Consider the following 12,156-nt stretch of genomic DNA (forward strand, 5'->3'; position numbering starts at 1 on the left):
CAACCTGGCGAACGCCCATCGCAAGTAAGACACGCTGACAATCTGCGCCCTGAAGGAGAGTTTTACACACCTGATAAACCGGGGTATAAGCCTGCCGAACGTCCCACACAGAAAAAGCCACAAGACAACCTTAAACCAGAAGGCGAAATTATTATGCCGGAAAAGACTGTATTTAGACCAGCTGAAAAAACTGAGCGCATTATAAGAAAAGATAATCTTCGAACTGAAGGCGAATTTGTGTTTAAAGATAAACAGACATACGAATTTGTCAAAAGGCCTGACCAAATAAAGCCAGTTGACAATCTGAAACCTGAAGGAGAATTTTATAAGACAGAAAAGCCTTCTTACAAGCCAGGCGTACGTCCACTAGTTAAAAAGCCTGAAGATAATTTGAGGATGGAAGGCGAGTTTACTGTGCCAGAAAATGTTTCATTTAAGCCCTCCGAAAAGACAAAACGTATTATAAGGAAAGACAATCTGCATATGGAAGGGGAAATGACATTTTCCAAAAAGGAGCAATATCATTATGTCAATAGGCCAGAACAAATTAAACCTTCTGATAACTTAAAACAAGAAGGAGACTTCTATACTCCGAAGAAACCGAAATTCCAACCAGCTCAAAAATTGTCCCCAGTTAGGCCTGAAGATAATTTGAGGCCGGAAGGAGAATTTTACACCCCTGATAAGCCAAGATATAAGCCGGCTGATACGGTCCGACGAGTTGTTCATAAAGATAATCTGCGGATTGAAGGGGAGATGACGTTTACAGAAAAGGAAAACTATGTCAATGTAGAACGTCCAAACCAAGTAAAACCAGAAGATAACCTCAGATCGGAAGGTAAGATGTATATTTCATCCGATAAAACAGATTCCAAAGAACTTAAAACTAAAGTGGAAAAAGCGGTAATCAAGCGCCCGGTAGATAACCTGAAACTTGAGGGCACTCTTCAAATTTCAAAACGAGATGACTATAACGAAAAGAGAACTTCCAAGCTGGATACATCTAAAAGTGTGCAGAAAACTACCAGAACAAAATACACGCACAATAAGTCGTCAATATCTCTTGGAGAGGACAGTGCCATTCTAAAGACAACAAATCAAATGAGCTTTGCTTCGGGCAAACAAGCTGTTCCGATGGCTAATATGAGTTCAGAAAAACCAGTCGATGGTTTGGTTGTAGTATCCACGAAAAAAGTTACCACTGTAATAGGTGGTCGCGTCAAAAAAGAACCGGAAACAGAGTATGTTAGACGACAGGGGAAAGTTAATGTCATCGAAAATATTGCAAAAACTAACAACGTTAAAAACATAGTCAACATTGAAAATAAACATGATGAATCAATTTCGGTGAAGGAAAATCGTTTTGCGAAGGAGAAAAAAGTCATGGATTCTGTTCGCGTTGATATTTCTGATCAAACGTTCACCTCTGCAGTGACTAACGGAAGTAACGCAGGAAGTAGTTCAGAAAGAATTATGTCTAGTGGAGTGGTGGCAAATACCGCTGGTCCAACAATTTCCACACAATGCAATTTGGATAAACAGGAAAGCACATCGACACACATGAACGCTACCTCATCTAAAAATATTTCTGATCAAGCACATTCCACACAACACAAGACCATGTCAGCTGAAAGTGCATCAACGAAAATGTCATCAAGCTCCTCTGCTACCACTATGTCTAAACATTTCCATCATCGACGAAGCGATTTCACTGCCGACGCAAACATTACTAATTCAGTATTTCATCGAAAAACTGTTTCAAATGAGTCAAATCAATTAGGTAGCCTAACGTCGAATGGTAAGATTCACAGAAAGAGCATTCTGAATTTGCACGAGGAGCCATCCAGCTCAGTTTTTCCAAGCGAACGCCAGAGCTACAGTAGCATACATCGACAGAACAGGGAACAAGATAGCAGCGCGTTGTTGATGAGCGAACGTCGCCACTACAACACACTCGGCCAGTCGCAAAATAGAGATCAGACGTCAAAGTCTTGCAATATTTCTAAAACGTCGCCTTCCGGTGGTATCGAAATTCCCCCTTACAGTAAACATTCCGAAAGAATTGTAACACGAAGGAATGTGAATCAGTCATCTATATCTCTGGGGATGGATGGAATTTCATCCACCTCCTTGTATCGCAGTGAATATAAGACGGTTCCATCCACAACTTGTGCTATACACAAAATCAAAGAAGGTGCATTCCAACATACAAGAAATACGAACGAACATAAATTTTTTAAAACTGTCAAGAACTAATTAGGCTGTAAAATTTTAAGGGCATGTAAAAATGCGTCTTTGCATGTACGCAAAAAAAATTTTAATAAATTTTTCATACAAGCATATCAATGTTGTAACTCAAATATTATATTTACGTTCATTTATGTATATGCAGACAGACATATATATGTATATTAAGCAAGAGTAATTGCCACATAATTTAATAAAATATTCTCAAAAAATTTACCGCTATGGTATGTTCCACTATATTATCATGGCGAAATAAATAAGTTGAAGTAATTTGACAGCTTTCTATGTAAATTTACCGACCTTCGGCTATCTTACAAAACAATGTTGCTTTTCACATTAGACGCCGAGGTTGAAATTTTAAGGGGATATTGCATGCACTGTAAAATCTTTTTGTTTACAATTTTCAATTTTTTTAATTGAGTTAATTGTGTAAACACTACTGCAAATACATATTTATGCAATACGTATGAATTTAGAATTCCTTAAGAACAATTTGCGATTTGTTACTTATTAGGCCTGTTCGCCAGTACTAATTTTACTGGTTTTTTACTGGATGTCGTTTTCGTACGCAAAAACTTGCAAGAAACTAGCAAAAGAGGGGAAATTGAGAGAGCAAAAATGACAGCTGAACTTGCAAGTTTTACTGGATTTTTACTGGATAAATTTCTACTAGCAACTATTTGCTACCAAGAAAAACAGCTGATGGCATGATGCTTAATGTAATTCACATTAACAAAATAATTGTTTCTGGTGCTTTTAGAGTTGCAATTGACAAAATAAACCTATTTAAATATATAATAAGGTGGAAAATACTAGTTTTGTAAGAAAATTGCATCGGAAAGTAACAAATTAATCAGCTGTTCATAAAACTAGCAACTTCTTGCTGGTTTTGCGTTTTCGTACTTTCTTGCATATTTCACTCATTGGGAGTAAATATTGGCTTACTCTCCGAAATTTGGTTACTGGCAAGTTACTGGATATTTTTTGCTGGAAACACAAACACAAACGAAAACACAACTAATGCCATCCAATTTTGGCAAAACAAGTGTTCGCCCAGCGGTCGAAATTCAACCACTAAAACTAAGGGGAGTTGAGGTGAGTTGAGTTGAGTTAAGGCGAAGTGAGTTCAGGTAAGGTGAGTTCAGATGAGTTAAGTTAGGGTGAGATGAGTTCAGGTGGGGTAATAGCCCTGTTCGCGTACGCACTATCCAGTAAATCCAGTACTAATTTTACTGGTTTTTTACTGGATGTCGTTTTCGTACACAAAAACTTGCAAGAAACTAGCAAAAGAGGGGAAATTGAGAGAGCAAAAATTACAGCTGAACTTGCAAGTTTTACTGGATTTTTACTGGATAAATTTTTACTAGCAACTATTTGCTAGTAAGAAAAACAGCTGATGGCATGATGCTTATTGTAAATCACATCAAGAAAATAATTGTTTGTGGTGCTTTTAGATTTGCAATTGACAAAATATACCTATTTAAATATATAATAAGATGGAAAACACTAGTTTTCTAAGAAAATTGCATCGGAAAATAACAAATAAATCAGCTGTTCATAAAACCAGCAACTTCTTGCTGGTTTTGCGTTTTCGTACTTTCTTGCATATTTCACTCATTGGGAGTAAATATTGGCTTACTCTCCGAAATTTGGTTACTGGATATTTTTTGCTAGAGAATACGAAAACACAACTAATGTGAATTGAGGTGAAATAACATTGTTGAGGGTGAGTTAAGTTGAAGTGAAGTAAATTGAGTTGAAATTAAATGAGGATAGTTGAGGGTGAGGTAAGTTAAGGTGCATTGAGGTGAACTGAGAGAGAGCTGATGTGAAGTTAGCTGAGGTGATTTGAACATTGTTATGTTATATGAAGGGCTCAGAATCTCGGCATCTTCAAGTGAAAATGGTTAAGTTTTCTTTACGAGTCATGCAATTTTCTTTAAAATGGCATTCACTGGTTAGTGCATATTTTGCAGTAAATACATAGTTTTGCATATATTGCAAAAAGTTCCTGTTTCTGCATATTTATTGCGCATATTTTAATATATTTTACAATAAACGCAAATAGCTTTGCATATAACTGCCGTTTTTGATCTACAACCATTTAAATTTAGTGAGAAATCACTTGACAAAAAAATTACCTAAAATTTTGTTCAAAATATTTATCTGAATATCTTCTTGGATAGCCAAGCGGCCATTAAGGCACTCTCTTATACCTCTGTTAGATCTCAACTAGTGGAAAACTGTAGGAGAGAGCTTGCGTATATCTCTGATCAATACGAAACGAGGCAGCGGACGAACTGGCAAGTTGCGGCTGAATGTTTCCTCAAAAAAATTACCGAAATTTATCACTGGAGGGCCAAGGAAGGATCGTACAGGATTACTCTCTTAGGAATGAACAAAGAAGACACCCATAAACTTACTGCAGTGTACACAGGGTACTCCTCCGGTGGGGCACATGCCGAAAGGATTGGATTTCCCTTCAACAGAAGAATGGTTTAGAGTGTAGCTGCCTCTTCCTCTACGACGTGCTGAAATTTATTAAAGCCGCGAAAGGGTTGTAGGTGTATTTTATGTTATTTTATGTATGTTACCGCATAACTTTGGACCACATCAACCGATTTCGATAATTCTTTTTGCATCGGAAAGGTAGTTTCTCTGAGGTGGTCCCATACTAATCTGGTTAAGATCCGATCAGTGCATCATGAGATATACAGTGACGAGCAAAACTGTAACATGGTTTAACACTTTTTGTTTCAGCCACCGCTATATTTCCAAGTTCTAACGACTTTCATCCTTTTGTTGAATATTCTTGTGGGTCATCCCTACTCCCTCTCTCATAATGATTTGAAGTCAATACAACAACAATAAAAAAGCCAGCAGACAAAAATGTAAATTAAGGCAGATGTTACAGTTGTGCACTCACTCTCAGTTTTGCATTTGACAGTTATCTCTTACTTAGTTGGAAGTCAGATGAATTTTTTCTATATTGTAATTTATTGAAGAAGTGATCACCAGTAAATAACATAGTTAATCAGGAACCATAAATGTAAATAATAGATTTACTGCGGAAAGGCGAAACCGACAAGTGGCGAAAAGTGGCAAAAAATTTTGGAATTTGCTACTTAAAAATGTTAGGACTAGACAATATATAGCCTAAAGTGTTCCCAAGGACAAAGGAAGTCTGTTAAAAAATATTACGGTATGATATATTGTGAACTTAGAAGCAAGTAGCGATGCAGCCACTATTACAGAAGCGCTCAAGGTATTAAACTTTAATGCAAATCAATAGACAGCGAGGCAAATTGAGCGCAAAGGCATCTTAAAGAAGAAAAAAGCAAATTTGATCATAATACATGTGCGAGTGTGGCAGCATTTCGCTGCATCGCACGAAAACCGAACCGTTGCCTATTGGGATATGCTAGGCCGTTCAGAATGCAATAAAAAACATATTTTTAAGTTTCAATTGAAGGTTATTTGGTCTGACAAGACTAAATTAATCACTTTCAATCAGATGGCCGGGCATGGTATTATTAATTTACATTTTTGTCTGCTGGCTTTTTTATTGTTGTTGTATTGCGTGTTATCTTTTTCATACAAATATTCTCTATTGATTCTCTTTCGCGAACGAGAAGCATAAAATAAGTCTATATCGTTCGCGTTCCCGAATGTTAGGTAGAATGTCCACACTTGTTCATACGCGTATGGATTGGTAGACCAAACAGCGTGCGTTCATATATGTAGCTATAAGTATCGATGCCTTCGCGAACATTTACTGTCGTTCTCGTTCACAACTGAATGTAAATTCTGCGTCAAACATTCGCGGAAAGGTGATGTGGCTAGAGATACTATTCTATGCGAAGGAAATTTTGTTAATTGCAAAAGATTTGCACCGTTTATTCAATTTCAAAAATGTTGGTGTCAAATGAAAGGGCTTGGCTTCTAGATCAGTGCCCGACAAAGAGAGAAAAGTCTTAAAAGGAGAATGTATTAGTTATGAAACAAAAACTGAGAATGTGTTGGTGGTAATGCACGGAAAAAAATTTCTGTGTTGTATTACTTATTATAAAAACTTTGGTATGTTTTTTGCCGTTTTTTTCATCGCTATTTTTTAGATCTAAACAACATAGAAACATATAATGAAAGTTAACGATTCTAAGAAAGGAAAAAGTTGGAAAAATTTTGTATGTATTGTACAAAATTATTATTATTTTTTTATAATTTAAGTGTGAATTTCTGAGCAAAAAAGATAACGTGCTTCGAGCACTCTGAATATTAAAAGAAAATTACGTTGACTTCAAGTAGAAATAAAATAAAAATATATATATCTAATATATATTTATTTTAAAATTAGGTAAAACTTGACATTTAAGAACAATTTAAAATAACGATTAAAGCAAAAGATAAATAACAAAACATATTGTATGTTTTAATTGAGGACTAGTCTGGTATTAAAAAAAAAAAAATACATAATTCACAAAGTTCTTTTAATATGAAGAAAAAGTACGACTTGGTACCATATAAATACCTATTTCTAGGGGTGTATGTACGAAAAATTGTGTTATAAATTTTTTGAATGAATATTCATTCATTCTGCTCAGTGTACCTACTTTATTCAACAATAATGCGCCATCAACCTGCTTCGCCTGTTGTTTGCATGCACGATTGAGAGAAATAGAGGTTGCGCCTATCACGGTACCGCTATTCCTCTCTCAGTGAATTTGACAGAATCGTTGTTTGTATGACGTCACACTTGTGCAACTTGTTTACGTTTTCCTTGTAACATTTTTTCTTCTTCTTCCATTCTTGCTCACGTTTTGACATTTATCTCTCGCAATTGCACCAGTGTGACGTCACACAAAAGTTATTCTCAAAAATCCTCTCTGATAGGCGCAATCTTGTATTCTATCATTCTTGGTTTGCATGCAACTAAATAAAATTTGTTGCTCTTCTACTTTTTCTGTTGACGTTCGGATTGTGTACGTGTAAGAAGCCGATTGTGTACATGTGAAAGGCCGAATATAGTTCGTTTCCCAGGAAAGTGTTTGGCGGGCACTGTTCTAGATGTGTAGTAAGGTTATAGCTCTGATCCTGTTCTCCATGAACTTACAGGTTTTTAGACGAACTTGCAGGAAGTTACAGGAAAAATGATCCCGTACTCCAAATTCCTCCAAACTCTGCAAATGAGAGCGATGTTGTTGAGAGTTCTGTAGAGAATGAAGTTGCAAGAGTTTACCCGAACTTTTTCTTCTGGTAAAATCATGAAAAGTGTCAAGCGATCACTGGTTGACGTTTTTACTAGAAAAATGCCTTTTTTGTTCATTTTGTTGTTACTCACTTTTAATCTCACTTCAGAGAGTAATTTTGCTGTTTGACATTTTTACAGGATTTTATATGAAAAGTATTGGATCAGAGCTTACATTTTTTAATAAGGTTTCCATCTGCTTTTAAAATTATGATATTTACCCCGTTCGCACGATTCTCAAATATGAGCCTCTTCGTTTGATACTGCATATTTGAAAATCGAACGAACGGTGTAAATATGATAATTGTAAAAGCAGGTGGCAATCCTATTAAAAAATATAACTTTACTGCACACCAAGCCCTTTTATTTGACACCTCATTTTTGAAAATCGAATGAACGGTGCAGATCTCATGCAATTAACAAAATTGCCTTCGCATCAGTGTTGCCACAAAAATTTACCAAACTCCTCAAAAACAAACGAAAAATCCTCAAAATCCGAATAGATTACTACAAATTTTCTTATTACAGATATATGTATTGTGTCGTGCATACTATTTACAAGTATACTTAGTATAAAAATTAATTACATTCTCCAATTCAATTGGTTGTTTTTTATGCCTTGGTTTGTCTTCTATATATTTATATATAAAAGCGGATGATTTTGTTAAAATTTCCAGGATAGCTTCATAGTAGGGATTCGATTTAATGCATCGAAATGTAGCATCGATGCATATCGATGTATCGTATAAAAACATCGATATTTTCGATGCATCGAATGAAAATATCAACATTTCTTTCAATTAAAAATATACAAGAAGAAAATGAAACAATCATAACTTCGATAAGTGTTTAAGTAATAACTCACAGTGAAATGTATTTTTGAAGTGAGACTTCTTAGGCGGCGGTATCGCAAAAATGGAGAGTGAAATTTTTCAAACTGAGAACGTTACATGAGTGAGAAGGAAGATATTCATAGGTAGTATAGGGAAGGGGAAAAAGGAAATAAAGCGCCGCATGACGGGTACGAGTACCTACATATGTATATATGTTTGTTTGAATACACGAACGAACTTACTGCGCATTTCAGCTCTGCCGCTACCAGCAATATATGTATAAATGATGCAAGCTTTGCGTAACTACATCCATTCGTACATACTTACCCTGCAATAAATTGTGCGACTAATCTCTAAAGAGAGTATTCCGAGATTACTCTCAATCGGGTACGATTGGGCATTAATTAGTCGCAACTAGTCTCATACGGGTAATAATGGAGGTCAATTAGTCTCAACTCATCCCTTGTGGGTATAATTGGAGATCATTAAGTCCCCAACTCATCTCTAACGAGTACTATTAACGATTTAATGATATGTACGCAGTTAGTCAATGAAATTTCATGTGAGGCGTTGGCACACAGAGAGAGTATTCGTCTAACCAAACTGAGCAACCCAGTTCGAATCTCAGCTGGCGCAAATTTTTATTTTTATTTTTTAAAAGTGACTAGTCGCTTTTTATACCCTTTCGGCTGTAAAGGTGAACAATTAGTCTCTTCATAGGAAATGCTCGAACAAAAGCGAACAGTTCATTCCATATAAAGAGATCAAAAGTGGTATTAGTCGCATGTTCCTTTGCGATTGCTCCCGGAGTCATCCCGGGTTAGTCCCATTTTTTTCAGGGTATGTACATATGTATGTTTGTATAGATATATTTATGATGAAGCAAACGGGCTTCGTTGATCTACTGATGGGCATATGTATGTACTTATGGACAGGAATGTTTTCATTTACAGTGGCTACACACGACGAACATATCCGCGCACATGCGCGGCTTGCGGGTCATGTTCGTCTTTTGTAGGGAGGTTTGCGAGCATCGCATTGGAAACAAAAACAACAACCTCATTTTGTGTTGATGCTTGAAGTGTGCACATAGGCGGATAAATGCATCCAAGCCATGTTATTTAATTGAATTTTTGATAAATGAGGCTAAATTACTATAAGTCTGTAGCAAACGACAGCGAGCATGTTGGCGCATATGTGCGCGCAGATGTTCGTCGTGTGTAGCCAGTTTTATTATGTACATATGTTTGAATGCTTGTATATACCCTGTGGGGAAAATCTCTAGTTCTGAACTGGTGCGCTTCTAGTACATTTAGACCCAGTACTGGTTCGCGATAAATCTCTTTTGCATGCAAGCAACTGGCGAATTTAACATGGCGATGTCCTAGGAAGTGTCAATTGCCCCCCCCCCGCTGCATCCCTTTTTCGATAGTTCCGAACTAGTCCTAAATTCTATAGTTCCGAACCAGTTCTAAAATCGACAGACGAAAGAAAAAAGTATCATGATTTTTCAATCTTTTTGGTTCTTCCGTGTGAGCGATTTTAAGTTATTTTGGAAGAAATGTGTTTCAATTTGAAATTAAATTTGTTTGAATGATTGTAAGAAATGTACGTTTACATACCTTTAGCTGTAGTTGAGTTTGCAGAGGTGCTCCCTATTATTTCTTAGATTCCAGACTGTCCCAAGATGTTGAAATGTTAACACAAATTTTAGTTTTGTATTACCAAGCTATGAAAAAGCATCTGCGAAGCACAGAATAGAAGCGTATTTGAACGAAAAAGCTGCCGAGCACATGTCTATGTAAAGTAAACAAGCCCCCCGCTGCATCCCTTTTTCGATTGTTCCGAACTGGTTCTAAATTCGAAAAATAAGATCTAGTTCGTTCTGCATGCCTTTTTCTATAGTTCCGAACTATTTCTAAATTCGTCACTTTAGATATAGATTTCTAGTGAAAAAAAAAAACTGAAAAAAATTAGTTTTTTAAAACTACCACTTTACGCCGATTTTGGACTGGTGGGGATCTAGTTCCTATCGGACTAGTTCGTTTTTGGCGATAAAGATCTAGTACAGAACTAGAAATTTGATTCACTAGTCCGCGGTTTCCATACAGGGTATATTTGTATGGATGTATGTACATTTGTTTGTGTATGTACATATGTTTGTGTACATGTATATATACGCATATGTAGTACAAACGTAAACAAATCTAATAAGCTGCTTGATATTAGCTTCGTTCCCCACGCTTTCCGGGCTGCTCCGGTAATTAGAGAGTAAAAATAAGTTACTCTCTCACAAGTCTCAAAAATGTGCCAACACGTGCCAAAAGTGCCCAGAGCGTGAGGAACGCAAAAAACCACATTTCGTGCCCGGAATCAACATATCAGCTCTAAACAATGATTTTACGTGTATTTATCTTATATGGCTAATAAAATTACCAAATAACTACATTTTCTGAAATTTCTGTGATATTTTCCACTTTTCCTTTTATAAAATTTGCTTTCGGATTTAAACAACAACAGCAGTTATTTCAAATTGCCCTTTTGCACATTTGTGCCCGGAAAAAAAATCCGGGCTGTTTCGTGCACAAAGAAGAAGATATTTACGATCCAAAAGTGGAACGTATTCGCTCTCTATTACCCATTTTTCTAGCGTGAGGAACGCTTTCTGGGCTGCTTTGGGCACCCGTGGGTACCCGCGGGCTCGTGTGGAACAAACCTATAGATGCAAATTGCACTGATTGTCAAAAATTATGTGTTTGTTGTACATTGTGGGCCTGTTGAATGAATTTATGTCATGGTTGTATGAAAGATCAAAAAATTTGGATTTTCAGGCAAGTTTTACAACTTATCGCTACATTAATGGCCATGTTGTACAAACTCACTTAATTTGCGTTTATTTTATACTCTAAATAACCTAAAATGGATAACTCAGCCGAAATAGGTACGTGCTTTCGTTGAAATTCATAAATGTAAGCCGAAACTATGAAATTGTAAAAATGAGATTTTACAATGAGACTGCTCGCAAAATTGCAATGTTTGTGGGCGAAACGTCAGACTTGATTGCGGATTGATTTGAACCAACGTTTTCGGCTTGCATTATGTCAAAAGGATGTGTTTGTTGTAATTTATTCTGTCATTTACTACCATTATGCGTAGGCCAATTCATGAAATCATTTCATCGATCTGAGTAAAAACTACCCAACTACCGTCAATCCCAACCAGACGGAGCATTAAATTTAAGATTGTTTTTTTTTTTAATTCTTAATTATGAAAATGTTTGGGTTTAACATTTAAACCGAATTGTTTAAATTCTAAACCCAACACATGTGCTCTCTTTTTTTTAAACTTGGAAGGTTTGTATTTGAAACTGAGTTTAGTTTGGTCATATATGTAGTCCAAAAAGTTTAAAATTAAAACCGAAATTTTTAACCGTGTACTCACGAAATTGGATGTGTAAAAATATGTTTACGGTTCGGCAAACCATTAGGCAATTGAGTTACATACATACATAGGTTTGGTTAGAAATCAAACAATAATTTCATTTCATCTTATTAATTTTCTGATATACATATCGCTAGCTTAGAGTGCAAAGTTGCTAAGTCCATTTTTTTTCAATTGTACAGGAGACACAAAAAACGTTGCTAAGTAATTTTCCTTAAGTATCTTGCAAAACTTTGAATGCAATGTTTCGCGTTTTTCATTTACCCTTTATTAAAAAAAAAAGTCTGCTTTTTTAAATTTTGTAGATAATTTTGGGACTTGGCAAATTTTCTACTTTTTTCTTAAAATTTTTTTTGTTGGACTTAGCAATTTTTCCATGAATTTTTCCAA

At 35.9% G+C, this 12,156-nt stretch overlaps 1 protein-coding gene across 1 annotated transcript in view; it reads left to right on the forward strand.

Annotated features, from left to right (window-relative positions):
- LOC118742294 overlaps window positions 1–2,529 on the forward strand; it is a 65,969-nt gene extending 63,440 nt beyond the window's left edge. The window contains exon 7 of the mRNA XM_036474261.1: window positions 56–2,529. Coding sequence (XP_036330154.1) covers window positions 56–2,256 — 2,201 coding nt within the window. The 3' untranslated portion in view covers window positions 2,257–2,529. The remainder of the gene's footprint in view (window positions 1–55) is intronic.
- Window positions 2,530–12,156: the final 9,627 nt, after the last annotated feature.

Source organism: Rhagoletis pomonella, unplaced genomic scaffold, assembly GCF_013731165.1.
Source record: "Rhagoletis pomonella isolate Grant_MI unplaced genomic scaffold, Rhpom_1.0 Rhpom_scaffold_00007, whole genome shotgun sequence".
NCBI lineage: Eukaryota > Metazoa > Arthropoda > Insecta > Diptera > Tephritidae > Rhagoletis > Rhagoletis pomonella.